Source organism: Ailuropoda melanoleuca, chromosome 10, assembly GCF_002007445.2.
Source record: "Ailuropoda melanoleuca isolate Jingjing chromosome 10, ASM200744v2, whole genome shotgun sequence".
Taxonomy (NCBI): Eukaryota; Metazoa; Chordata; class Mammalia; order Carnivora; family Ursidae; genus Ailuropoda; species Ailuropoda melanoleuca.
The window spans coordinates 58,701,667-58,726,993 of record NC_048227.1 but is presented as its reverse complement, the minus strand read 5'-3'; the positions used below and the strand labels follow the sequence as shown (position 1 = coordinate 58,726,993).

Genomic DNA, 25,327 nt, shown 5'->3' with positions numbered 1-25,327 from the left:
TACTTCTTACATTAAAAATAGCAATCTTTTCTATTTAAAGCAAATTTGGAAAATTAAAGAGAAGTTTAAAAATACTTACACTACTACCACTACTCCTATTACTACCACCACTACTCCTATTACTACCACTACTATATATAATCACTGTTGACAGACTGGTAGGGTTTCTTTTTCTGTTGTTTTTTTTATCCCCTGTATAGGGTATAAGATTTTTCCCCCTCCTGAATATAGTTGCATTCATTGCATATATGTGTGCACTCCAAAAATTCTTAATATAGACTGATACATTTTTGTAAGATCCTTTGACAGAAAGGTTAAAGTTAAATGGCTGTCTGGCAAGACTCCCAACTTACTTAACCAAAAAAATGCAAGAAATCAGAACTGACATTGTGCTCACTGAATGTTTTTAACTATAAATAATTTTTTTAAAGATTTTATTTATTTATTTATTTGACAGAGACACACACACACAGAGAGAGAGAGAGAGAGCACAAGCAGGGGAAGCTACAGAGGGAGAGGAGAAGCAGGCTCCCCACTGAGCAGGGAGCCCGAAGTGGGGACCCTGGGATCATGACCTGAGCCGAAGACAGATGCTCAAATGACTGAGCCACCCAGGTTCCTCTAACTATAAATAAGTTTAAGTGTCTGAATCTTAATACTGAACTGGTAGGTAAAATATTGGCAGAAACTAGAGAAGATATTAAAAACATCTCAGTACCATATATCTTTTTTTTCTGATTTTTTAAAAATATTTTTTATGATGTGGTCTTTTGAAAACTTACATAGAATTCCATCACCAAGGCTTATGCAAAACAATGTCTTGCTTGACATTAGGGGAGATTCAGGTAGTAGACGGGAAGTCGGGCTTGATGGCCTTGAAGGTCCCTCCTGACCTGGTTCTGTAGTGAATCAGAAGGAACAGCCTGCCCATGTCTGCAGCCTGGAGTGTAGTCCAGCCAGAATCACCCCTGATTCAGCAAGGCCGTCAGTGTCACCCCGAGAGCTTTATCTAATCAAGTTTAGTTCAGAACGCGATCAGTGCCTGGCAGATCACCTAACCTTTTACCCTAAAATAGTCGAATTGTGTCATGTATGTAATTAATTTGAATGGCATCTTTAATAACCAAGATAATATTTTCTCGGCAAAACATTGATGAATTCATGGCATTTTCCTCCTCTCTCTCTCTCTCTTTCTCTCTCTCTCAGTTATCTATTTTTTTGGCTTGGTATGAAGCAAAATGCCTGGGATCCAGATGACAAATCAAGACATGGATCCCTCGGTAGCTGGCAGCCTGGGTCTCCCCAGGGCAGCTACACTGGTCCCGGCCTCACACAGGGGCTCTCCTGGGCCAAGGGGGCACCCCAAATCCAGGGCCAGAAAGGAAATGGGCCAAGCATGGAGATATCTTTCCACCTTTAAGTACCACCTCCTTTTTTCTTTTTCAAGTTTTTATTTAAATTCCAGTAGGTTAACATAAGTCTACCCACAACTTTTAACTTCAATGATCTCTGGTTCATGCTCTTTTTTGTTTCATTAAAGCTGACGGATCAGTTCCCCTCAAAGAGGGGATTAAAATACAACCCAAATCACTATTTCAAAGAAATATTACTTTGAGTCACCTATCGTATCACAGTTTTTTAAAAGAGGATGAATAGTTGGTAACGACAGCTAAGTAAGACTGTAGTTTCTCCAAAAAATTTACAGAGTACGTAGTCAAGATATTCCGCTTCATGAAAGACATTAAAATAAGGAACAGCGGGCACTCTGATTGAACTCTCAGTCAGTGCGCCAGCGTCTCCTTCACTGCATACGCTCAGATGTTAAATTATATGAATTATGGGTGTTAACATAATAGCTTTTACTTTCATGAAACCAGGTAAACAAAGCTTCATTCATTTGTTTTAGCGGCTCTTTTAGAAGGTTCTCTAATAACTCTGTCTTATCTTTTGTTTCCAACTGCTTATGACTGTGAAACAAAGTGTTCCCCTCAAACAATGATATCATTTTGTTCAAGACAGAGTTTATACAGACTTTTATTTGGTGTCTGGCCTTTTCTTCTAACACCTCCCGGGAGCCTTCTGTTCCCACCTTCCCATGACCACACACAGCTGTTTCTCTGTTTCACAGAGGTTCCTAAAGCACCTGGCCAGTGGGTCCACCGCCCAGGTTACCCTCAGTTATTTATTAAATCATGCAGCAGAATCAAGGACCCCGCAGAAACCACAGCTTGGATTCTCTGATACTGACCTCCAGTCGAGTTACTTGAGAAACTGTTTTGAATGTATTTGCCTATTGTCACCTTTTTTAAAAACCTAGCCACAGTCCAAATGTTAAGAGTTTATTTGAACATTTTCCACGTACTCAGCCTTAGTTCCTTAGATAGGGTTCCTAGTCAAATTCGGAGACGGCAATTTATTACCTTGATTTTTCTTCAAGAGTCTAAACGAACACACTGCATTTCTAATCTTCTTTGTAATATTTACAAATAAAGCATTAAATAAAACTGTTATGTGCTACAGTCTACTAGACCAGAGGAAAGAAAAACTTACTGCTAGAATAATTTTTGCAAGTTTAAGGCTGAGCAAGTCTGAACCAATATCAACTAGTTTATATAGGGTCTTCAGGAGAACAGTTCTTCTCTTAAATTTATTTCCAAGCATGTTTCCTTCCTCTAAAGCGTGATGAAGTTGTGTGCAAGCAGCACAAATCGTTTCAATGTTTTCTTCTGTCAGAGCAAAGAGAGTAAAGCAGCACTTACTAATTAAGGTCACGTTTTCAAGTGTGTCAAACACAGTGTAAGTAAAACCCCATAATTATTTCCCCGAACATCTTCAAATTCCTGAACTATGTTTTTTCCCTTCTCTTGCAATTTCCATTTACCTGAATTTTTTTTTTGACCTCGTTGATCCACCTCCTAGTTGCCTTATTTACTAATCAGTCAGCTTATCTAGAACACACAGTCTTTCAAAGAGTGTATTAAAGAATGGAATTGCACCAATTCCAGATGGTCCGCTTTATTCCAAATGCCCTGCACCTCACGGTGCTCGCTTCAGTCTTGAGGAAGCACACCACTGTGTCTCCATCTAGTTCCACTGGCCTCGAATGTTCTCCTCACCTTCATTCCTACTGATTTGGGTCCGTTGAGGCTCTATTTACATTGTGGCTCCTCCAGAAAAGATGTAGCATTCCACATTCAGCAAGTACTACTTTGTACTTTGTTATTTTTCACATACTTATGTATGTCGTGTTCCATATCCAGGGCCCTCAACAGATGTCACATTAAGTGAGGAGGAATCCTGTCTTTGTATCTTTGTATCAACAGAGCATGCTACAATGAGAATACTGGGCTTGCAACCTATAACATAGTTCAATAGATACTCGCTTTCTAATATATCTGCTGATGAAAACAATAATCGCTATTTTTCTTGAGAACAATGCTCATCATCTGAGAAAAGAGGGCTCAGAGGAAACAAAAATCGCTCAAAACTGCCACCTCATCCCCTATTACTTACGGGTGGTTACTACAAGAGAGGAGAATAAAAAGACTTTAGTTGGGAAACAGGAGAACCCTAGAACATTTTATTTTATAGTGAGAATTCTGAGGACAGCAATCTTTGAAAGTAGTGTCCATACCAATAGGCATATAAGGAAGAAAACTAGCACACAGAATGGAGCGTGAGGGGAAATCTAAGAATCCAGGTCTGAGATATTCAGTTGAAAAATATTATCTGATAGATTCCATCACAAAATTTAAAATTAGGAAACTAATCTTAAATAAATACCATAATGTGCTCTTAAAAGCCCACATAGAGGAAGCGTGCGCCTGAAGAAGGAAATGACTCAGGCCATTTTTAGCTCTTTTCAACAATAACATCTAAGAAAAAATGTTAAACCTCAATAGCTCGGTAACCTTCAATGCCTTTCGGTTATGCACTTAAATAAATGAATTTTTGGGAAATGACTTAGACTAACTTTAAATAAAAGGAAAAACCTGGGCTCTATTGTAAGAACACTTTTGTTTTGTTGTTTTATTCTTCTGTTCCTGGCAGTTTCTTCACAAACCCCAAGTCCAGGCCGTGGGCCACCCTCTGGCAGTGGGGAGACCTCAAGGCATTTTTCTAACACTTCCCTCTGCAAACTCTTCAGCCCGATGGGTTCCATAAGGAGTAGCTGTCTTAGCTTAAAAGAAACTAAAAAAAGGAAGTTTCATGGGTCAAAGTATAAACTGTCAATCAAATTAACTCTTTATGCCAGTTGGTTTGTTATAAATGCCACAGAGCCTCGAAGACAACTTGAACTTAAGAGCTTTCAAGATTCTCAAGGGGCTAAAGCTAGTGGGTTAAAGTTTGATAAGTAATAGAAAGCAATGTAGCCTCAAAGTAACTTCTTCCCATAAGATACTTATTAATTATAAAGGGGAAAATAGTAACTTGAGAGTAGAAAAACCTGGACACCGCCTTCCCCAAGTGATCAGAATTCCCGTCCCTGGTAGGAGACCAGATCAGCATCACGTGCCTGCCGCTCTGATGCACCGAGGAGGGCACCGCACCACTCAGGCCATATACCCGCCCCCAATGCCTCATGTGGGGCTAAGTGTGAGAAAACACCAGACCAAGCTCATCTGTCTACCAAATAATTGGCCTGTACTCCTCAAATACGTCAAGATCACAAAAAGAGACATGACAAATAACTTGAACTTATGATCCAGGATTTTCTTTTTCTATAAAGGAAATTATTAGGATAACTGGCAAAATTTGAATAATGTTTGTATAGTATGGTATGGTTGTTTCCAGATATGTAACAGAATGTCCTTATGTCTTATAATATATGTTAGAGTACTAGGGATATGGGACATCATGTTGGAAACTTGTTCTTAAATGGTTCAAAAAAGGAAAAAAAATGTGTGTGTGTGTGTGTGTGTGTGTGCTGGGGGGTTACAGAGAAAACGAGAGCAAGAGGGAGGAAGAGAGAGCGGGAATAATGAAGCCAATGTGGTAAAATATTAATATTTGGGGAATCGAGGGAAGGGAATACAGGATTTCTTTGTATTATCCTTGACACTTTTCTGTAAGTCTGAAATTATGTCAAAATAAAAGGGAAAATAAGAAAGAAAGGCCCTCAAAAGCTCAAGTAATCCAGTCCTGCTACCATTCACTGTTCTTAAAGTTGAGGGGAGAGATGCCATACTTGAGGGCCAACAATGCTCTGGGAGGAGAGATTCATCCACGTTTCAAATCCCAAACTCCAGTTCACTTTTCTCTGCTGGTGTCCCCAGAGCTCTCTTAAATCCTTCAGGCTGAAGACTTCCTTCGAGACAGGCCATCGTGCTGCAGGCCATCCTCCCCACTGTGCTCTTCCTAGCATGTTCTCCTTTTGAACCCTTGCTCAGACTGACTGTTCTCCTCACTAGTTCTTGCACATGTCTCCTAAAATAAAGGGCCCAAAGGTAAGCTGGCTTGCTAATCTGAGGTGAAAATTAGGAACTCCAGAAGGAGAAGTCATCCCTCGGGATTTTGAGCTGCCGTGGACAATGATGATTGTCCTGTCTAAGCCACCCCCACCTGGCATGTGAACACTGCCACGCACAGAGGTTAGGTGGCTCCCCACAGCCACATGCTTAGTTAGTAGCAATATCAGGACCAGAACCCCTGCCTGGGGCTCCCATTGAAGCCATCAACATGCCCAAGTACTAAAAGGGAGCCAAGGAGCAGTGAGGTTCTTTGAACCTTTTAGGAAGTAGGTCTTCTGCCTGACTTGCTTGCTTGCTGGGGAGGACTTACACACCCTGCTTCTCCAAGGGCCTCTTCCCGAGCCTATCATGCTGGTTTGCTCACCCATGGGGTACTTGTTCCACAGTGTCTACTGAGGGCTCCTGTGTGCTGTGTGCCAGGTGCTGAGCTTAGCGGGGCAGTGACGGTGACTACAGAGGGGCCCATTTCAACCTCAGAAATGGAATCCCAAGGGAGTGGCAAAGGAGAGAAAGCAGGCACCATTCCTCTCTCTCTCTCTCTCTCTTTTTTTTTTTTTTTTAAGATTTTATTTATATTTGACAGAGAGAGACAGAGAGGGAACACAAGCAAGGGGAGTGTGAGAGGGAGAAGCAGGCTTCCTGCTGAGCAGGGAGCCCAATGCAGGGCTCGATCCCAGGACCCAAGGATCATGACCCGAGCCGAAGGCAGACGCTTAACCGCTGAGCCACCCAGGCGCCCCCAGGGCCTATTCTCTTGACAGGCTTTCCATGTCAAGAGACCCATTCATCATGGGCCTTCCCTGTTGGGGAACTCCACAGTGCAAGGGCTGGGCACATCCCACGCCACTTCCAGCTCTGAGCGGCACTCCCAACAGGTGTGGTAACCTTAGGAGAGTAGGACATATACTTTTGGATCTAGAAAACCATGGGCATGCCTCCCGGTTATGAGACTTAGTCAAAGTTTCAGGGGATTGAAATCTGTTTTAATCTTTCACTTTCATATATTAACTGCCACCCCAGAGAGTTCAAACCAGCATTTTCTTCAGCAGACAGAAGGTGATAATTAACATGTATTCCATGGGGAGTTTTAGAAGTAGGCTCTCTTCCCAAATTTAAAGTATAATTTTTACTCACTAAAAGTTAGGTTTACATGTATTTCGTACGTACACTACTGGGTGAATAAAGCGATAACTTCATTTGTTTCTGAACATGTTCGCAGAAATGGTAGTCAAAGCATACTAAAAATATCAGGGCAATGGGGAACATAGAAATAACTACAGGTGTTCTCAATTTAAAACAAAAACTTTTTCTGTTACCCTTTTCTAATTGGTGCAAAATCGGTGCGATCCTTGTATTCCAAAAGACTTCGTCTGCTTCTGTTTCTGTCTCCTTTTCTTGCACGTCGGCTTTTGAGACTGCAAAAGAAATCCAGAGCGGGAGAAAGCCGTGAACACGGAGCTGTGTCCGGAGCACCATCACAAGTCTGCTGTTCATCACTAAAATCAATCAGCTCTGGAATTAAATGACACCTTGCCCCCTAAGCCCAACTAATTCTAATTAGAACTACGTGTCTTTTCATCAAATCACCCCACGTCAAACTCAGATAAGATCATGTAAAGAAATCAGAACTTTAAACTCTGGTGAGGACCCTGCATGATGTCTTAAGCTTTGAAATGTTGGAATTAATTGTAAGGCAAATGGTCGTTTTTGTTTTTGTTTTTGTTTTTTAAGTCAGCTCTGCACCCAATGTGGGGCATGAACCCACGACCCCGATATCAAGGGTCGCACGCTCCACCGACTGAGCCAGCTGGGCGCCCTATATGGCAAATAGTTTGAGTTATTTTTTATTTAAACTTAACCACTCTGTAATGCGGGACAAACAGAAAACTATAGATATGTAAAGAATGAGGATTTTGAAAATGTTTAATGAAAACTTCTCTAAAAGGAAGGCCTGCAGAGAGGCTTTCTTTCCTATAGAAAATGAAACGGCCACATCCTTTTAAGGCCACTGCCATTAACACCAAGTGAATTTGTGCGGGGTGGTGGGAAAGGCCCGTGCTGTGGGCACTGACAGATCTCGGTTCAAATCCCAGCTTCATTATGGATGCACTGGGTGGCTGGGGTCTGGTTCCTTATCCTTTCTGAGCCTCATCAGTGAAACAGAGATGAAAATCTTTGCCTTCGGGGCTATGAGAATTAAAAGACATGACATAGGTAAAGCTCAGAGCCCACTGCCTAGCATTTAGGATCACTCAATAAATGTGAATTTCATTTTCCTGATTAAAAAACAACAGGCCACCGCTGTCTGAGGTTTATCCGGCTGCATGTTACCACTGACTCAAGATTAGATGCTGCCTGGGAACGTAGGCTCAGAAGAGGAGTAGCTACCATGGGCTGGGTCCTTGAAGAGGCAGCGTGCCTCTACGGAATTTTTATAACACAATGAGGAGGTCCCCAAATTGTCTCCTTTTTCCAGATTAAAAAAGTGGGGCTCAGAGGCATTAAGCTACCTGCCCAAGGTCATACAGCTCCACAGCCCTTGCTCTTGACCTCTATGCCATTCCACCCCACAGCAAAAACAGTAAACTGAAAGGTGACTTTGGAGGGAAATGTGAAACATATTAGAAACTGCAAACCATGATTACATTTCACACAGGAAATAACCCCACTATCTAGAGCACAGACAGTGTAGCTGGAGGGGGCACCACAGTACAGACTCTTAGGAACAATGCCAAAGACATAGTCCTTAGCTTCCCTTCTTCTTTCCTCTCCCTCCCTCCTCATAAGGCCCTCTCGTGGCACCCAATCTATATTGGTTCAGAGTGGACCCAGTGCCAACACTCAAATGCCCACAGTGGGTGCCTAGCTCCCAAAAATGTCACACGAAGAGTTAGAAATGATAGGGACAATCAGGGTTTCATAGAAAGGGAGGAAGAGAGCGAGAACAGTGAAAAGGCATATGGCCTATATATTTCTAGGCTATTTTAACTGGGGAAAAATAAAAAGACCAGCTGACCAGGGATGCCTGTTAAGAGCATAGGTTCTAGAATCACAGTCTGGGTTTAAATCTAGCTCTGCTGGTTGACTGTGGGCAAGTTCCATCACTTTCCCTCTATAGAATGGGGTAACGATAGTCATCTCCATGTATTGGGATTATTGGTTATTAATTCCTTTTATATGCTCCTGCATTTTCCAAAATCTCTCATGCATTTGTGTTACTCCTGAGAAGAAGAAAAAAATACTGTACATATTAAACTTCCCAAGCACATGGTGGTGATGTCACCCAGGAGAAGCAGGAAAACTATGCAATTCACCCATCCCTCCAGGGCCTAGGCCTTCCTCTAACACTGCACACTGGAACAGCCACCCCAGGTGCAGTGAGTCCAGACTTGCCTTTTATCAAACCTTCCTGACACCAAAAGGGGACCATGCACACCAGGCATGAGGAGCCCTTGAGCAGAAAAAGTAGATAGAAAGGGGCTGTCAATAAAGCTGTAATGCAATAGTGTAGGTGTGCTGTCTATAGTTTAAACAGCAAAGTTTCCCATCACTTGTCTAACCCATAAGGAAAAATCACAACCCCTTATCCAAAGCCTTTGGACCAGATGTGGTTTGGGAATCCAAAAATTTTGCGTTTTAATAAGGCAAAGGGTGCACACGCTGCACATCACACACCAGCCCCAGTAGGGTCTTCTGGGGCGGGGTATGTGCATATTTGCACAAACAAAGCAAAGACGATTCTTGGCTTCCCATCAGTTCAGGTCAGGCATTGCCACCAAATGAGTTTGAAAAATACTTCAGCTTTCACAGCCTTCCCAAGCTTCAGTGTGGGGATTTCAGAACTGCAGATAATGGACGGTAGACCACCATCTCAATCGTTTGGGTCATCACTTTTATGAGTCTACCCTAACATCTATAAATTACAGGTATGGACTCGAAAAGTAAACCTGAATGTTCAAGCAGTATAAAACCCGTGGTTGTTCATATTCCAGGTATCAGACCAAGTCCAAAGCATGTGAATACAGTCAACATATATCAAGGCAAGCGAAAAGCCAGGAGATAATAAGTCAGACAAATGACTTAATCACCAAATATTTATGGCACACTTAAAATTTACTAGAAATACAGACTCCAAGTCCAATAAGTTCAGATCAGCATTTTTACCTCCTATGCAATATGCTCTTTAATAGAATAGCTCTATGAGGAACGATGATTATCAATCTGTTTCTTAAGACAAACAAAATCAATAACACATTCACCCTGGGGAAGAGTGGAATTACAGGGGTGAGGCAGAAATCACGGAGCGGTTTATTTAACCTTGGGAAAGGAAAGGCCTTTGCAGGCCCTTCTGAATGGTTCTAAGACTTGTTCCTTCTCAGAGCAGAAGTCAGCCAGACACTGTGGCGTAAGGGTTCCCTTTCAACCCTCTCCCAAGAATTGCAGGGCGAGCAGTTGTGTCCGGCCATGACCTTTCCATGCTCCACCCACTCATGCACCTCCCCCAACTCTTTCTGCAAAAATCCCGTTTTATATAACTAAGTCACCCTCCACTCCAGCAACTGAAGCATGGAATCCTGTGATTACTCTTTAAGATCCAAAAAAACTAAATAAAGTTTGCCTCAGTCTTGGGCAACAACCTAATATTTTAGAAAGCACTTTCATCTAGGTTCACAGCTTGCTAAATATAAAAATTATGATTCAACAGGAAATTGGGTAAGTCAAGCAGAAATTTCAGCATGTTTTTGACGATTTTGCTGTCTCAGTGGTTACAGTTTTTAACCACAGCTTTGAGTTCTGGACACAAAAACTTGACACAATGTTTATTGGCTGATGTTTTTAGCAAGTAAATGTAAAATCCTTAGCAACAATGCTGATGCGGAAATCAGTCTAAGATTTTCCTGAGTGTTACAGAAATTCCTACTGGCCACAAAAGTCATTTTATTGATAAGAAATTAGTTTTGAAAGTGATAAAATATTTTTTGAACCTGATATTAACTTGGTTTTATGAAATTTCATGTGTGCAAAAAAAAAAGTGTGGAAAATATAGCTAACACCTGTGTACCCATAAATAGTTTGGTCAAATATTAACGGTATTTTTATCTTTCCCTTTATTTCAAAGAAATAAACATTACAGCTATAGTTGCCTCCCCCTATCCATCTCCCCCTCCTCCCTCTCCCTCCAAGGGTCACCACCATTCTAAATCGGGGGTTATTTTTATCATGACTTTACGTGTCACCACATAGATCCGTATCCATAAACAACATATGTCATTGTTTTTGCAACTTAACGTTTTCATGTAATATTATGTTTGTACTCATTTCAGTCAATATTATAGCGTGACTGCTCTATTTCATTGCATGAATATGTTTTGCATCATTTCTAGCCTGTGATTTATATTGTTATATATTTTTTTCTCAAACAGCTTAAAGCCCCCAAAGGCTGCTTTCATGCAGTTAATGTAGTTTCACTTAAGCGAGCAATGATTTTGAACTCCGGTTTTGAACTCAAGAATTATGTTGATGTCAAGTTTTGCAATTTTCCAAATGCTTCTACAAAATAATTTCTTGCACACTCATTACGACTGTCATCTATAGATTTTGAGGCACTGAAGCTGGGTAATGGTTAGAATTTTAAGACTGTTGTGAAAATAATAAAAATTTCTAAAAATAAATGTTGACGTGTGGCCAAGTTGGATGCAGTGACCGGAGTTTGCAAACAGTGAGCCAACATGAGACATCTTCAGTGCAAATGTTTTTCCTACAAGTGGAAACGCTGAAGATGAAAAAGCCCCAGGGACCTCTCAGCGACAAGCACCTCACCTGCTCTGGTGTGCGGTCCGCTCAGGTCTGAGCCGTGGAAATACGATGAGGCTCTCGAACGCCTCTTCCCGTGGTCCCTAGGAGGGAGAGGAATACACACAACACTCAGCACAAAAACCAAAGCATTTCTCTTTCTGTAAGTGTGGAGTCGGCTAAATGCAGGTTGTGAAAAAAGCACAGAGGATTGCTTATAAGACGGGGTTTGGTGAGCTATAATCCTCCAATCAACATCCGATTTCCAACAAAGATTTATCTATCAAAAAACAAGTCAGAGGTGTTTCATAGTATTAAATACAGTTACTAGAAACAACAACAACAACAGCAACAAAAATCCCAAGTTTACTTTGCAAATCGAAAAAACTGATGAAGGATATATACCACAAGAGGTCACTGTTACAATGAGAAAGAACTTGGGTCTTCGGGAATCACGGAGGACTAGCGCTGAGCAGCTGGAAATGACCCTTTCTCTGCGCACAAGGAAATTGTTCCCAAATTGGTCAGATGTGCCCCAAGGCACAAAGCAGGGTTGGCTTTAGAGCCCCACTCTCATAATTTCCAATTCACAGCTCTATTTCATCACAGAGTGTCCTGTTTCTACTTTTAAAAATTCATTAAATTAAGATTCTTTGAAAAATGCTTTATGTTCCGAAATAATTTAAATGTGAAAAAAACTGAAGGTAAATTCAAGCAGCCCCCAGATGACAAATATTTTGTGTTCTAAATAAAAGAGTAGCAGTTGGCCAATAGTAGGGTTATATTGCCAGGGTTTTGTTTTGTTTTGTTGTTTAGGTTGTATTTCATGTAGAGACCATCCAGGAAGGGTACAACTTTTCTTTAGCTACAGCTGACACTTAAAATTACTTACTTAAAAATATCTGTACACAATTCCAAGGTAAAAAAAACACTGAGTGCAAGTTTTACAACAATATTTTTTTTTGGTCATCAAATAAAAGATTTGCTCCAAAAAATCACAAAGAATGCATACACGTGTGGCCAGGGTCACTCACAAACACCCAGACGTGTGCCTGTGCAGTAAGATACCCGGTAAATGTTCAGTGCTGTTCTTGGCCCTTGGCCTTTACTGCTGCCCAAGGATTAGCTTCTCCAAATACCATTTTCCCCATAAACATGTCCCTTTTTTAAACACTCGATCTAACACTTCTTTTAATCATTTAGTAGAGAAAAGATCAAGCTAATCTTTCCCAAAATGTCTAATTATTTCATACCCTGAAACAATTGCTTTATTTCCACGCAGTGTAAAAACATAGATCTGGTAGCAAGAGGTCTCTGGCCAATCAAAGGAAGAGTATGGGGATGGGATCTTCTGTGTCAACGCTCTCAGAGCTGAGATTCAAATGCAACAGATCTAATCTACCCTATGAGAAGGTAAAATACCAGAAGTCTGACAGGGTGTGAAGCCAAGGAAATTCTTAATACTTGTCACTCCTAAAAATAACGAGAAAGTCTGAGAACGATAGAGGCAAGGCCTTCTTTTCATTATTGTCCTAAACAATTATTGAAACTTAGCAAGATAGTTTTCAACTAATGGCTTTCCAAAGTCACTGGTCCACTTTCTTTGAGTCATGGCCACTGATGAGGTTGCCTCCCTACATACCACTTCTGGGTTGGGGGAGGAGGGTGGAAAGAAGGGTCCTTCTTAGGATATACCAAAACTCAACAGTGCTGGGTCCTACTGGTTCTCAAGAAGAGCACAGGATTGGGATTTACTAATACTTCCTATGATCATCATTGTACCATGGTTGAGCTTGCGGGCTCTGAACCCAAACTCCTGGGTCCTGGGTCCAACATTTATCAGTTTTGCAGATTTGGGCAACTTACTTAAGCTTTTGGCCTTGGTTTTCTTATCTTAACATGAGGGCAATGCCTCTCCTTAGTAACAGTGACTGGTACATTCAAGAACTCCATAGTCCATATTAGTTTTCTCTTTTGTTCTGAATCACCAAGCACCTGTCTGAATAGTCCAGTACTGGATGTTATTGTGATAAACAGCAGATAAAGTGTTGGCCTGAAGAAGTCTAAAATCTACTTTGAGGAACTAAGCAACTTTTTTTTAAATGGAAAATTCCAAGGGAGTCTCTACTCAAGTGCTAGATTGTGAAAGCCAGCAGGTTACGAGAACTAGACGGATGCTGAGAAGGAAGTGATGAGTGGTGAGAGGGAGAAAGGGGCCACAAAGTGGGTCTTAAAAGAATAAAAGTGGGACCAGGAAGTGATAGCACCACTCTCAGGAGGGGAGGAGCGTGAGTGAAGGTAAAGAGGAACAAGAGCAGCCCGGGACTCAGGGCAGGGGATAACTGCACAGGACCAGCAAGGTAGGAATAGGAGGTTTCTGCTGGGACACACTAGGAACAGCTGTCTGCATCTCTGGGGAGAGGCGATGGCCCAGGCTGATCGGCACTGAGGAGCTGTCATGGGTTCTAACATGAGGAAGTAATGGGCTCTTGGAGTTGTGGCAAGAGTATTTAGGAGACTTGGAGACAGGTAACAAGAACTAATTCTTTGGGGGTGCCAGTAGGACCGGAGAAAAAGGAACAAATTGAAGAAAGCCTGCAAATGAAAAGTTGACAGGATTGATTTCAGGCAGAAGAAAGAGCAGAAGGTAGGCGTGAAGAACAGGATAGCAGGGTTGCCATCAACAGAAACGGGAAGGTTAGGGTGTAGAATCGTTTGAGGAGTAAAGCACACGTGAGGTTTGCCATATGGAGTTTCAGAGGAAAAACGGAGGCTCAGCAAAGGAGATGTGGAAATCAGGGAAGGAGTGCTGTTATAGATCCAAGTGGTACACAGGGACTAGAATCATCAGGTTTGTGACTCACAGACCAGAATCTCAGGACCAAGCCTTGTCAGATACTCGTGTAAAGAATAGAAAAGGGGAAAAGAAGCCCAAAGAAGAGAAGAAATTAAATATGTTGTCATGCAGCCCAAGCATGATTAACAGGTCAGAGGTGAACACTGAGGAAGAACGTCCCATCTGACCAGGGTAAGCCTAACCAGGTTTCTGGGAAGCAGGACAGCTGAAGTCCCACAACCAGAGTGAGGTGGGGAGAGAGGCATCAAGAAAAGAAAATCCCTTCTCCGCCAAAGAAGAGAACAGATGCACTTATAGTTAATGGAAATCGTTCTCCTGTAACTTCTACCCCCAAAACCTTAGTTCTATGTACGAATCGAAGCCACATGAAACAAAGCTTTATCCTTCTTCTTCTTGATAATTCTTCACATACTTCAAAATGTGGTGTTTACCACTTAACGTCCTCTCCTAGGGTTTCAATCCCATGGTTTTATTAGCTACATTATCAGCTAAATATTATCACATTTATTAGCTGTGTGACGTCGGTGTGTTTTTCACCTAAGCTTGGGTTTCCTCATCTATAGCTGAGGGGTGGTTAACACTAGTAACCCTCTGTATAAGGTTGTTGTGAGGGTCAGATGATAAAATGTGGAATCACTAGAAGAATGCCAGGTGCCTAGTAAGTCCTCAGTGTGGGCTATCATTGCAGCTGTCATCACTGATGTCACTGACAAACTTCTCAGTCCCTTCAACTCCTCCTTGTAGGACGTGGTTTCACATCTCTTTGTCAGCCTGTTCAGTTACTCCGAGCGAATGTCATTTTGTCTGGATCCCTTTTAAAGTCTGGAACCCAGCACTGAGCTAAAAGTATGGCCTGAGGAATAATGAAGAGAGATTCTAAATAATACAGCCAAAGACTACATTAGTGGTTTTAGTGGTCACATCACAGTGTTAGTCAATTCTTGTATTTTCTTACATATGCAGCTAAGGCAGATCTCCCCCATCCAGGGTGGACTCATTAAATTTCACGGTGTTATATTTGGCAAAAGGTTCCCATCTATCAGATGTGTCTAGATCTTGCTTCAGTCATCCAGTATAATTCTTCTTCCAAGCTTCCTCTTCCAAGTTGTCAAAGACCATAATTAATTTTTGTGCAATGATATTTGATGTCCAACAATAAAACAAATCCAGAAATTATTCTTTAAAGCTCTTTTGTGAACTTCTTCTTAGAGGCAGAATAACACCATTTAATTAGTTAGGGTATCTTCATCTACAAATAACAAAAAAACTAATTCTAACAGACTTAACCAGTAAATGGAATGTGTTGGCTCATATAACCTAAAAGTCGGACACTAGTGTGGGTTTTAGGTGTGGTGTGATCAGGGCGTTAGCTCAATCTTTCTGCAGTTCTCTCAGTTCTGCCCTTCCTTCAGTTCCGTCTGTAATCAGGTGGCAGTATGGAAGACAGCAAGATGGCTATGGCATTCCCAGGCCCCTGATCTACTGCCAGTATGTTTCAGGGCAAAAGCAAGGTCTTTTCTTCCCAATCACCGAAAAGGGTCCTACATTTGACTGAATAATGAGAACCAAGCTCACCAGCTAAGGCAACGCCATACACAGACTGCCTGAGTTACTAGAGCTCATCCACCACTCAGTCACATTGGCAACATCTACTTCGGGACCATATATACACTGAAGAAATAAAGTATATTTCTGTAAAAATATTCGACAACTCAGATTGTGCTATTATTTAGACAGCTTTTCCAATTAAGCCAGAGATCAGAAAACTTCTTAAAAAGCCAGACAATATATATTTTATACTTTGCAGGCCATATGGCAAAATAGAGGCTACCATGTAGGTACTTTTGTAACCATTTAAATGTAATGACTTAAAAACGTATAAACCGTTCTTGGCGCAAGGGCTGTAAAACAAAATGAAACAAAACAGGTGGCTGGCCAGACTTGGCTCCTGGGCTATAGTTTGTTGATTCCTGCTTTAAAGCAGTAACTACAAAGACATTAAGAAGGATTTGGAATTAAGGTGAAAAAAAGCAATAAATTTATTTCCATTTGGAAAAAATTACATGTAAGAAAATGGGAAAGGAAATCTTAAAGGTATACTTAAAATTTTAAAGCTTATTTAAATTTTAAATGTGCTCATTATCATAAGCATATGATAAAAAGAAAATTTAGCAAATTTGGAGCTAAACTTTCCCTTTCCCTAAGAAAAAGATACTTCATTTTTAGAATTAGACTTAAATTGTATAGATTCAAGTCAGGAAGTAAATATTGTAGGCTTTGCAGTCATACAGTCTCTATAGCTATTCAACTCCGCTGCTGGAGTGTGCACGCAGCCACAGACAAGAGCTGAATGAACGTGTCTGTGTTCCAATAAAACTTTATTTACAAAAATAGGTAATAGGTTTGATTTGGCCCATGGGCCTTAGTTTGCTTACCCTTGCTTCATAGTCTCTTAGATTCTTTACCTGCAATTTGAGAAGGCCACCACCAAGGAGTGGGGGGTGGGAGGCCGGAGGGAAGGTCCCTTAATCATGTCTTTGTGGCCTGAAGCGTCAGATACATAGTTTCCAGACATATTAGCATTAAGAACATTAGCATTCTGTCTCAATAACTAATGTTAAAAATAGAATTCTACTTAAACAGTTACACACAAGCACAAAGAAATTGAAGAATATGAGTTTAAGGTAAGGTTCATAAGGTCAAAATTTTAGTCCTCCAAGTTATCTATAGCATTGGGTTGTGGCCCAAGATTTAAAAAATACATATTTAAAAATTACACATATAATCTTCGTATCTTTTTCAGTAACCACGAAGTGGTTATTATTCGAGCTCAAGGTGTATAAACCTGATTAGACACGACTTTGTAGCTAACCATGTTAGCTTCACTTAGTTAAGCTCAAATTCCCTTGGCTTCGAGTACAAGCCCACCGGTTCATGCTTCCCTTAACCTTCAGATCCCCACAACTGTAAGGCACTTCGTGTGAAAAGCCCTGTAACTTCCTACTGCTGCAGTCAAGAGGACTTCCTCATGGGGGAGAGCGGCTGAGCCTGCCCTCTTCCCCAACACGTTACCGTAGACGCTGGCCCTACACAGCTTCCCGTCTCTTCTTCCCCCTACCATCCTGATGGGCTGCTGACACATGGCCATCTTCCACCTCTATTACAACCTCTGCTTCCCCATCGTCTCCTCTGTCCCAGGCTCTCCCCTCTCCTGGCCGGCCCTTCATTCTGCTGCTACAGTCAGTCTTCAGCTGGAAACTTCCCAGCGGCTCCCTGCAGCCTACAGTCCTGCCGCACCAGCCCGACTGCCTTTCTTCGAACCTGCTGCCACCAAGTCAAACACCCCTCCACTTCTGCTGCTCCTTTAGCAAAGAACACCACATCCCATCCTATTGAAAATCAGCCTCCAGAGGCATCCCGATCCCACATAACCCAGGAAACCTCCCCTGATGGTCAGGTCAGAATGAGGTGCTCTCACACCTAAACTCCCAGGGCACATGCTTTCATTCCCCCAGCATAGAAGTTAATCACTGAACAATGCTTCCCAAACTTTCCTGTGCATTCAAATCACCTGGCTGTCTTATAAAAATGCAAATTCAGACCCAGTAGGTCTGGGATGGGGCCTGAGATTCTGCATTTGTAGCAAGCTCCCAGGTGATGTGGATGCGGCTCTTGCAGAGACCGCACATGAGCAGTAAGCCCACTGTCACGTACGCACCTCATGGGCAGAGTCCATTTCTCTGCTCCTATCGCCACCATCCCTCCTCCTGCACCCCTGACCCCTCAGCACGGGGCTTTGCTTACCAAGAAAAGCTTATTAAATGGAAATGGTTGAATAAGGTGGGATTCTGCAAAACCATTCTGGCCAGTGCTTCTCTTTTCCGAATGGAAACAGTTTCTCAGCCACGTGACCCTTAATTTCTTAAAATAATACTGACTTCATTATTTTTGAAAAAATGACATATTTATTAATTTTTAAGGCCAGGCGATATAAGAAAGTACAAAGATTTAAAAAAAAAATCATCCAGGATCCCACCACCCAGAAATAAATATTAATATACGGTAAACATCATTCCAGACATATTTGCACATATTCAGATGAAAAGAGAAAAGAAAGAACAGAAGAGTGATTTGGAGGGAGGGCAGGTAAAGGATACATATAAATAGGATCATACCATACATGTCACTGTAATTTTAAAGTATTAAGTATAAATTTTACTTGAATTTAACAGAGAAACAGAAATTGAGATGAAACGGAAGGAATTGTAGAACTTCAGATGAATGAGTCTTCCCAAGAGATATTAGTTTCTAAAAGATCTCTCTGAAGTTAAGGGAAAAAAAATAAAAAACATTAGAATGCTGAAATATTCTTTTTTAAATTTATATTTCAATTTCAGACTGTAGCTACTGACAAATCTATTCCCTCTTATCAAGTGAAATAATTGGCTCTCACACTTCCTCCCGAGTACTGGTTTGGGTTATTTATATTACCATTACATCACTAAGGCTTCTGCTCCATAACCAGCATTTTCAGAGTTTTGATTCACTATGAAAATAAAGTCGATACTCACCATGAATGCCTCCTCATTTCTGAATTTTGACTCATCATTTTGATGGCAAAGAGTTTTTTAGGGGCACCTGGGTGGTGGCTCAGTCGGTTAAGCGTCCGACTCTTGGTTTCCGCTCAGGTCATGCTCTCAGGGTCATGTGATGAGCCCCCTGTGGGCTCTGCGCTCAGCACAGAGTCTCTTTCCCACTGCTCCTCCCCCTGCTCTCGCTCTCTCTCTCTCTCTAATACATACATACACTCATTCTTTTTAAAAAAAAGTTTTCTAGAAAGTGTATGTGTGATATAGTCCCCAAGTTCATTCACATTTGGAAATGTCTATCTGTTGCCTTTTTCCTGAACACCAACACAATCTTGGGCTATCCTTCTCATACTCAGGACTTCATAGACATCACTGCACTGTCTTCTGACACTGAGAGGTGCTCTAATAAAGCCAGAGGCAGCCTGCCTTTTCCTCCTTTCATGGGACTTGCTTATTCAGCCTGGATGGCCACAGGATACTTTCTTCCATTTATCCACCCAATCGACAGCTACTAAGTGAGTGTGTACTATGTCCTGGGTAGTGTTCTAGTGCTGCACATGGTTGGAAGTACCGAAGTGTGGAGTAGTCCATGTAAAATTTTATTGACGTGTCCACTGAGATTCAGATTCAAATTTTTATTTCAGAAAGATGTCTCTTCCCTTGTCAGTTGGTTCTTGTGAATATCAAATGAGCTAACATATGGAAATCACTTGGAAGAGTACGTGGCACTGAGTTGTTGGAAGTGAGCTAGTACTAGGAAGGGGTGGGGCGAGAGGAGGAAGACTCTCTCCTTGGGGATGCAAGTGCCATGTCTCCTGTCTTACCTCAATTGCTCTAATCATTTTCATATCTTCGCATTCATTTCTTTTTGTCGGATTTCTTCCAGCCTGTACACCATGTCTCATTGCATTTTTTGTTTTTATTCTCACTTTATTTCTCATATGACTTTCCTCTCTGTGTTTATACATTTTTCTTTCATTCATTGAGAACTGCAAACATATTTTTCATCTCTTTAGGGGGCTTAGAATCTCTAATTAGAATTCTTATAACCCAAAAAAAGAGCTTCTTTTCCCCTTTTATAAAAAATTTTTTTGACATTATGGAAAATTGTTTTAATTCTTGTTTTTGGAGGGGAATACCTTTTGTGATCCATTTTCTTCATCTGTCTTTTGTTATGCTTTTTACACATGTGTGCTCGAGTTCTATGTTAACTCTTGTCCTCCTATTTATTTATCTTTGAACAGAGCCGTTTATTTGTTGAAGAATGAATAGGCTCCAGAGAGGGGGCGAACCGGGGTCTTCTGTAGCTTCAACTCGAGTCAGCTTTCTTGAACTTCACTAAGTCTGTTATTTTTCTTGACCTAAAGCGTGTGGCCGCTTAGTCTGTGTGTGGCAAGTTGCTGTGACTCACAGAAAAGCCCTGTTCCGTGATAGGCTCCTGGAGTTTGACCCTAGCGAACTCCCTCCCCCCACCTCGACACAGCACGCACACAGGCACGCACCAGCTGGCCTACAGGAAACCAGGAGATCATCGCCCTCAGCTCCATCCCCTTGTCCTTTCACCATCTGGATCCTGAATGAGGTCCTTACAGGGACATCTCCACATTTTCTGTGGCTGGCCCACACCCTTAAGTCTCATTTTTTAATTATAAGACTATCGGATGTATACCTTTCTGAACTAAGAGACTCACTCTTAGTGAAATCTGTTTCTTGCTCTAAGTCTGAGGAGGTCGGTGTCTGCTCTCGAATTACCCCTTGTCTTTTATCTATACTTCATAGAGTCCAGCAGTTTAACTACACTCCTGGCTGCACTACTGCAAGTGACAAAAATCTAATCTGAAGTACTACAAGCTGTCCCTGTCAAAATAATGAAAGGCAAGAAGAGAAAGAAAGAAAGAAAGAAAGAAAGAAAGAAAGAAAGAAAGAAAGAAAGAAAGGAAAAGAAAAGAAGGAAAGAAAGAAAAAGAAGGAAAGAAAGAAAATGAAGGAAGGAAAGGAAGGAAGGAAGGAAGGAAGGGAAGAAAGAAAGAAAGAAAGAAAAAGAAAGAAAGAAAGAAAAGAAAGAAAGAAAGAAAGAAAGAAAGAAAGAAAGAAAGAAAGAAAAGAAAGAAAAAAAGAGGAACATATTGGTTCACAAAACAGAGCAGTCTACAATGTGGATACGGTGGCCTCAGGCACAGCTGGATCTAGGGGTATATACAAATCATCAAACTTGGTCATGATCTACATTTCCTTAGCTCTATTTATATATCACATCCCCCCTCAGAGTCACCCTCCACGAGGCAATGAAACGGCCACCGTTGGCTCTAAGACCACATCATCTTTACAGCTTATAACTTGAAAGAGCACTTTCCTCAAAGGCTTTGGCAGAAGGCCCAGAGAGGAATTCAGCTGGCCTGTTTTGGATCATGTGCCCACCTCTGAAAGAACTGCTGTGGGCTGGTGGATTAGAGAAATTGGAAGGCCAGTCCAAGGCCACATAATCACCCCTGGACCCCTGGGAAGGTGAGCAGGGAAGATAGGGCCAGCCCTTCTCTAAACATGGACTGAGCATGATGCAGGATGGCTCGCTCTCCAAAGGCAAGTATGCTGGGTAGACAAAAAAATAAAGCCCACGCTGCGGTGCAAAGTTTGTTCCATGTTTTGTCGTTTCGGGCTGGAACCAGTTTTATGCTTCGTTGATGGCATTTATTTCTGTGTTCTTCATTCTTTGCTGCTTTAGTTCAGTTCCTGCAGAATGCCTTTGCTTTACCATCTTTAACCAGAAGCCCTCTTTTCTTCTTTTTGATTCCAAAAATACTGTTGGCCCTTGACAGTTTACAGATAAGGCTTTCGAGCCTTATAAATCATCCCACAACCCACAGTGAAGGCCAGGGGGAGATGGGAGTGGAGGAGCACGGTTATTTCCACTTTACAGAGTAGAAAACTGAGCCCCTGAAAGGGTAAGAGACTTGTCGGAGAGCATACAGAGAAGTCAAATGGCTGACAGAGAACCAAACCTAAATCCAAGGATCGTGGTACCCAGCAAAGAGTTCTTGGGCTTTCCTCCTGACGGTCACATTTCCAAACCACAACAGTTTGAACCCTATTTACATAGAAAGCCTTAAGAGGTTTTTAAGCAGGTATATGAAGGGGTTCATCAGACTGAACCACCAGATGGATGGATAGATGGATAGAGATATACATACATTCATATTTTAATGAAAGCTTTATTATTTTCAATCCACATGACCACACAAAATAAGAGAAAATGGAGTGTCACAAAGGGACAGTCGTACCAAAGCTTAAATGGGCCCTTAACTAGACACACAGAGACTGTCGGAGTTGCAACACTGTTTGAAGATGATGGTTGGATAAGGGCTTCAGAGTATGTTCTCTTTGGGAAAGTTAGGAAGTCCCCCAAGATCTTGTTTATGATGATGGCTTGCTTAGCAAATCCTTATCCCATCACAACCAGTATAAAGTGAAGCTCCAGTCCATCCCGGGTCTGAGTTATCCATACTCTAAGTTAAGGGGGCACAAATCAAAGCTACTCCGCTGGAAGAAGCTGCTCCCTTCTCTCCCCAGCCCAGAAGCAGGCAGCCTGAAAGTGGCCACCCCCCGCCCCCCTCATTGAGTGAGTGGGTAAGGACCCTGCATGGGAGGAAGGTCCTCGCTTCCTTTGTCCCCTTTCCGAGACCGGCTTGTGCTCCTTCTCGAGCCAGTGTCCTCTCAAGCCTCCTCCTTTTCTAGTTTTTGCATTCACTTCCCTCCCTTCTTCTGCCAGCCGGGCTCACTGACAAGTCTTCATTTACCACATTCGGGTTTAAAGACAGAAAAATGTTAATTGAGTAAGGCTTTAGCATCAAAACTGGGAATACTCCACTGCATAGCAAAGATCATTTCTTGGAATTCTTCACTTAAATGTTTACGAGAAACAATTATCAAGTGTCCCAGATTGATTCACAAATGTAATTAATGAAAAAATTGCTAATAGTTTCCATTTTCTGGTTTGTTTTAATCCTACTGTATAAACTGGTTGTTTGGCACCACATCAACAAAACCCCATCCATGATTCAAGGAGGTAAAGATTCATAAAGCGGAAATGTTATTGGGAGTTAAACTCGCTGGAGTGCGTTGCAGACCCGACTCAGACACGGTCATTACCCGACGCAAGAGCTGTCCTCACCAAACAAAAGGAAAACAATTAGGGCTGCCAACGCCTCATAATTTTGGACGGTCAGGAAGAAGTGCTTCCAGTCCCTAATTGATTTCTCCTTTGCTGTTGGTGGGATAAAATATGCCACTGAAAATGCCGCCGCTGTCCCCAACTGAGGAAGACATAATGAACTCTGGCTTGCCAGATTATTCTGCAACATCTGAAGGTTTGCAAAAAATAAAATAAAATAAAACAGCTCTTGTCTGGTTTTTCCTAGTCAACTTTAATTACTGTAAGGATGGGTGAAGCAAGATAAATGTTTCCTTTTCACTTCAGTGCCGAAGGAACACAAGCTCTCCGGCCGTCTTTTATGTTTAAGCTCTGAGGTCTGCAGCCCTATTCTTACTCACCAACTGGAAAAGATTGGTTGCAATGGCCAGTTTGATGTTTTGTGCTCAGCTCCCAAAATCCCAATTTGAAGTCATTCTCTTCCACTTAAGGAGACATTTCATTTTTCCCTTCATTTAAAAAATGTTCTGAATGCAAAACAACATTACCAGGACTACTAGGTTGCCTAATATAAATTCTGCATGTGCAACACTCTTCGGGCTGTGTCAGCAGACAAGGTCAGTTCAGCTAAACTAACCAGCTGCCAAGCAGCCAGTTCCGGGAAAAGTTTTAAGCGTGCTGCCTGTGTACAAGCCAAAGTCAGACCCAAAATCTAAAGTGAGGGCAACAAGTACTTGGTCTTAAAACGGCCCATGGAATTTAATCTGGTTAAGCAAATTGGAACCGGGCAGTTGTCCACAATGACCCAACGGAAAGTCATAGAAAAATATCTTTAACTGAATGACCCAGTCCAGTCCAAGACCTTCTGCCTATCTTAGCATCATTACTGGCTGGGGCTGGAGAACAGAGGCTGCTCTCCCCACTCCCCCCACCCCAGTCCCCAGTCAATCAAGAATTCTTTAGGAAAACACCACGGTGAGAATTCACATGGTCCGTACAGTGAACATTTCTCCACAAACCTTAATATGGTAAGAAAATTGCTCCTCAATTTTCTAGGGGAAGCCCCAGAAAGCCCCATCTAGGAACATGGTATGAAATAAAGTAATTCCCAATAATTCATTTTAGAAGGGATTAGGAGAGGGCTATCACAGACAATAGAAATCTACAGGATTCTCCTGTTTTAACTATTTACTTATTTGCAAAATAAATATTTAAATCCAAGTTTCTACCGGGGAATAAAATAAGTGTCTACTCTTCGGTGGAATTAACAACAGTGAACTAATCCAAAGGGAGGGAATGAAAGATTCCAGGCCAGGCAAGAATCCCAAATAACACACAAACAGAACAATCACTCATCACTTGAGGGCTGGCTGGGAAAGCCCAACTAAAGCCAAAACTATTCTGACAGGCCTATCAACGCAGCGTGTGGCAGGTATGAATAAATGTTTTCCTGAGGATTAAATAAGGAATGATGTAAAACCAACTGCATTTAGCCATGAGAAAAAAATCTTTCCTATTGATGCATCATTAACTTAAAAATTTGTTTATGTAAAAGGGAGAATGCGAATCAATCATCTACATAAGATTAGGAAACAAACTAGTATATGACACATTTATCCTAACGAGAAAACTAAATCAAAAGAATACTGACCCTCCACTTCTGAGATGAGACGGCAAGGATGTTGTCCCTTTGAACATTTCTTGCTCCTTGATTTCGCTGAAGCCTCCATCGTAAGTTAGCTGAAGTGGGTGACTCTTTAAGTGGCCAACAGCATTGGAGTCTGTTAAATAAATCCCATTTATTTTCACCATAGGGTCCCCCATCACAGCTGTTTCCTTGGATTCCACTGTCTTCTTTGCTGTAACAATCAAGGAGATGTTTTGTCAAAGCATTTCTGATTTTAGGAATCACTATTTCAATATGTTTTTCCAATATAAGAATTTATACAATTTAAAAATTTTATACTACTTATAATCAAGTCTGGAATTCTGTGGCCAAAATCTACAAGACTTCACCACTGTTCCAGGCTTGGCAGCATCAGCTCATCAAAAATGAATGGGATCTTCTCTCTACTCTCTCAGAGTCTACCCGAGGACAAACACGCAAATGCAGGTTTATGAATAACTCAGTCCACATAAATACTTTTGCATCTCAGAATGATGACTCCTTTTCCTGAATTTGATTATGTTAACAATTTTTCATTCAAAAAATATTGAGTGCTGGGGCATCAGGGTGGCTGAGTCGGTTAAATGTCTGACTCTTGATTTCAGCTCATGTCATAATCCCAGGGTCATGGGATCGAGCCCCACGTCAGGCTCCACACCCAGTGTGGAGCCTGCTTGGGATTCTCTCTCTCTCCCCCTCTCTCCCAAATAAATAAATAAAATCTGTAAAAAAAAAAATACTGAGTGCCTCCCTGATGTCAGGCACCGGTCTAGACACTTGGGATGTATCGGTGACAAAACAAAG

General features: G+C 41.6%; 1 protein-coding gene across 3 annotated transcripts in view; it reads right to left on the bottom strand.

The window, feature by feature from the left end:
• ARMC2 (armadillo repeat containing 2) overlaps positions 1-25,327 on the bottom strand; it is a 100,369-nt gene that overhangs the window by 51,058 nt on the left and 23,984 nt on the right. For all 3 annotated transcript variants that reach the window (XM_034668953.1, XM_034668954.1, XM_034668955.1), the window contains 4 exons: positions 24,509-24,716; positions 11,292-11,368; positions 6,788-6,886; positions 2,551-2,726 (listed from right to left, as the gene is read on the bottom strand). In XM_034668953.1, the coding sequence (XP_034524844.1) occupies positions 2,551-2,726; positions 6,788-6,886; positions 11,292-11,368; positions 24,509-24,716 (560 nt within the window). The remainder of the gene's footprint in view (positions 1-2,550; positions 2,727-6,787; positions 6,887-11,291; positions 11,369-24,508; positions 24,717-25,327) is intronic.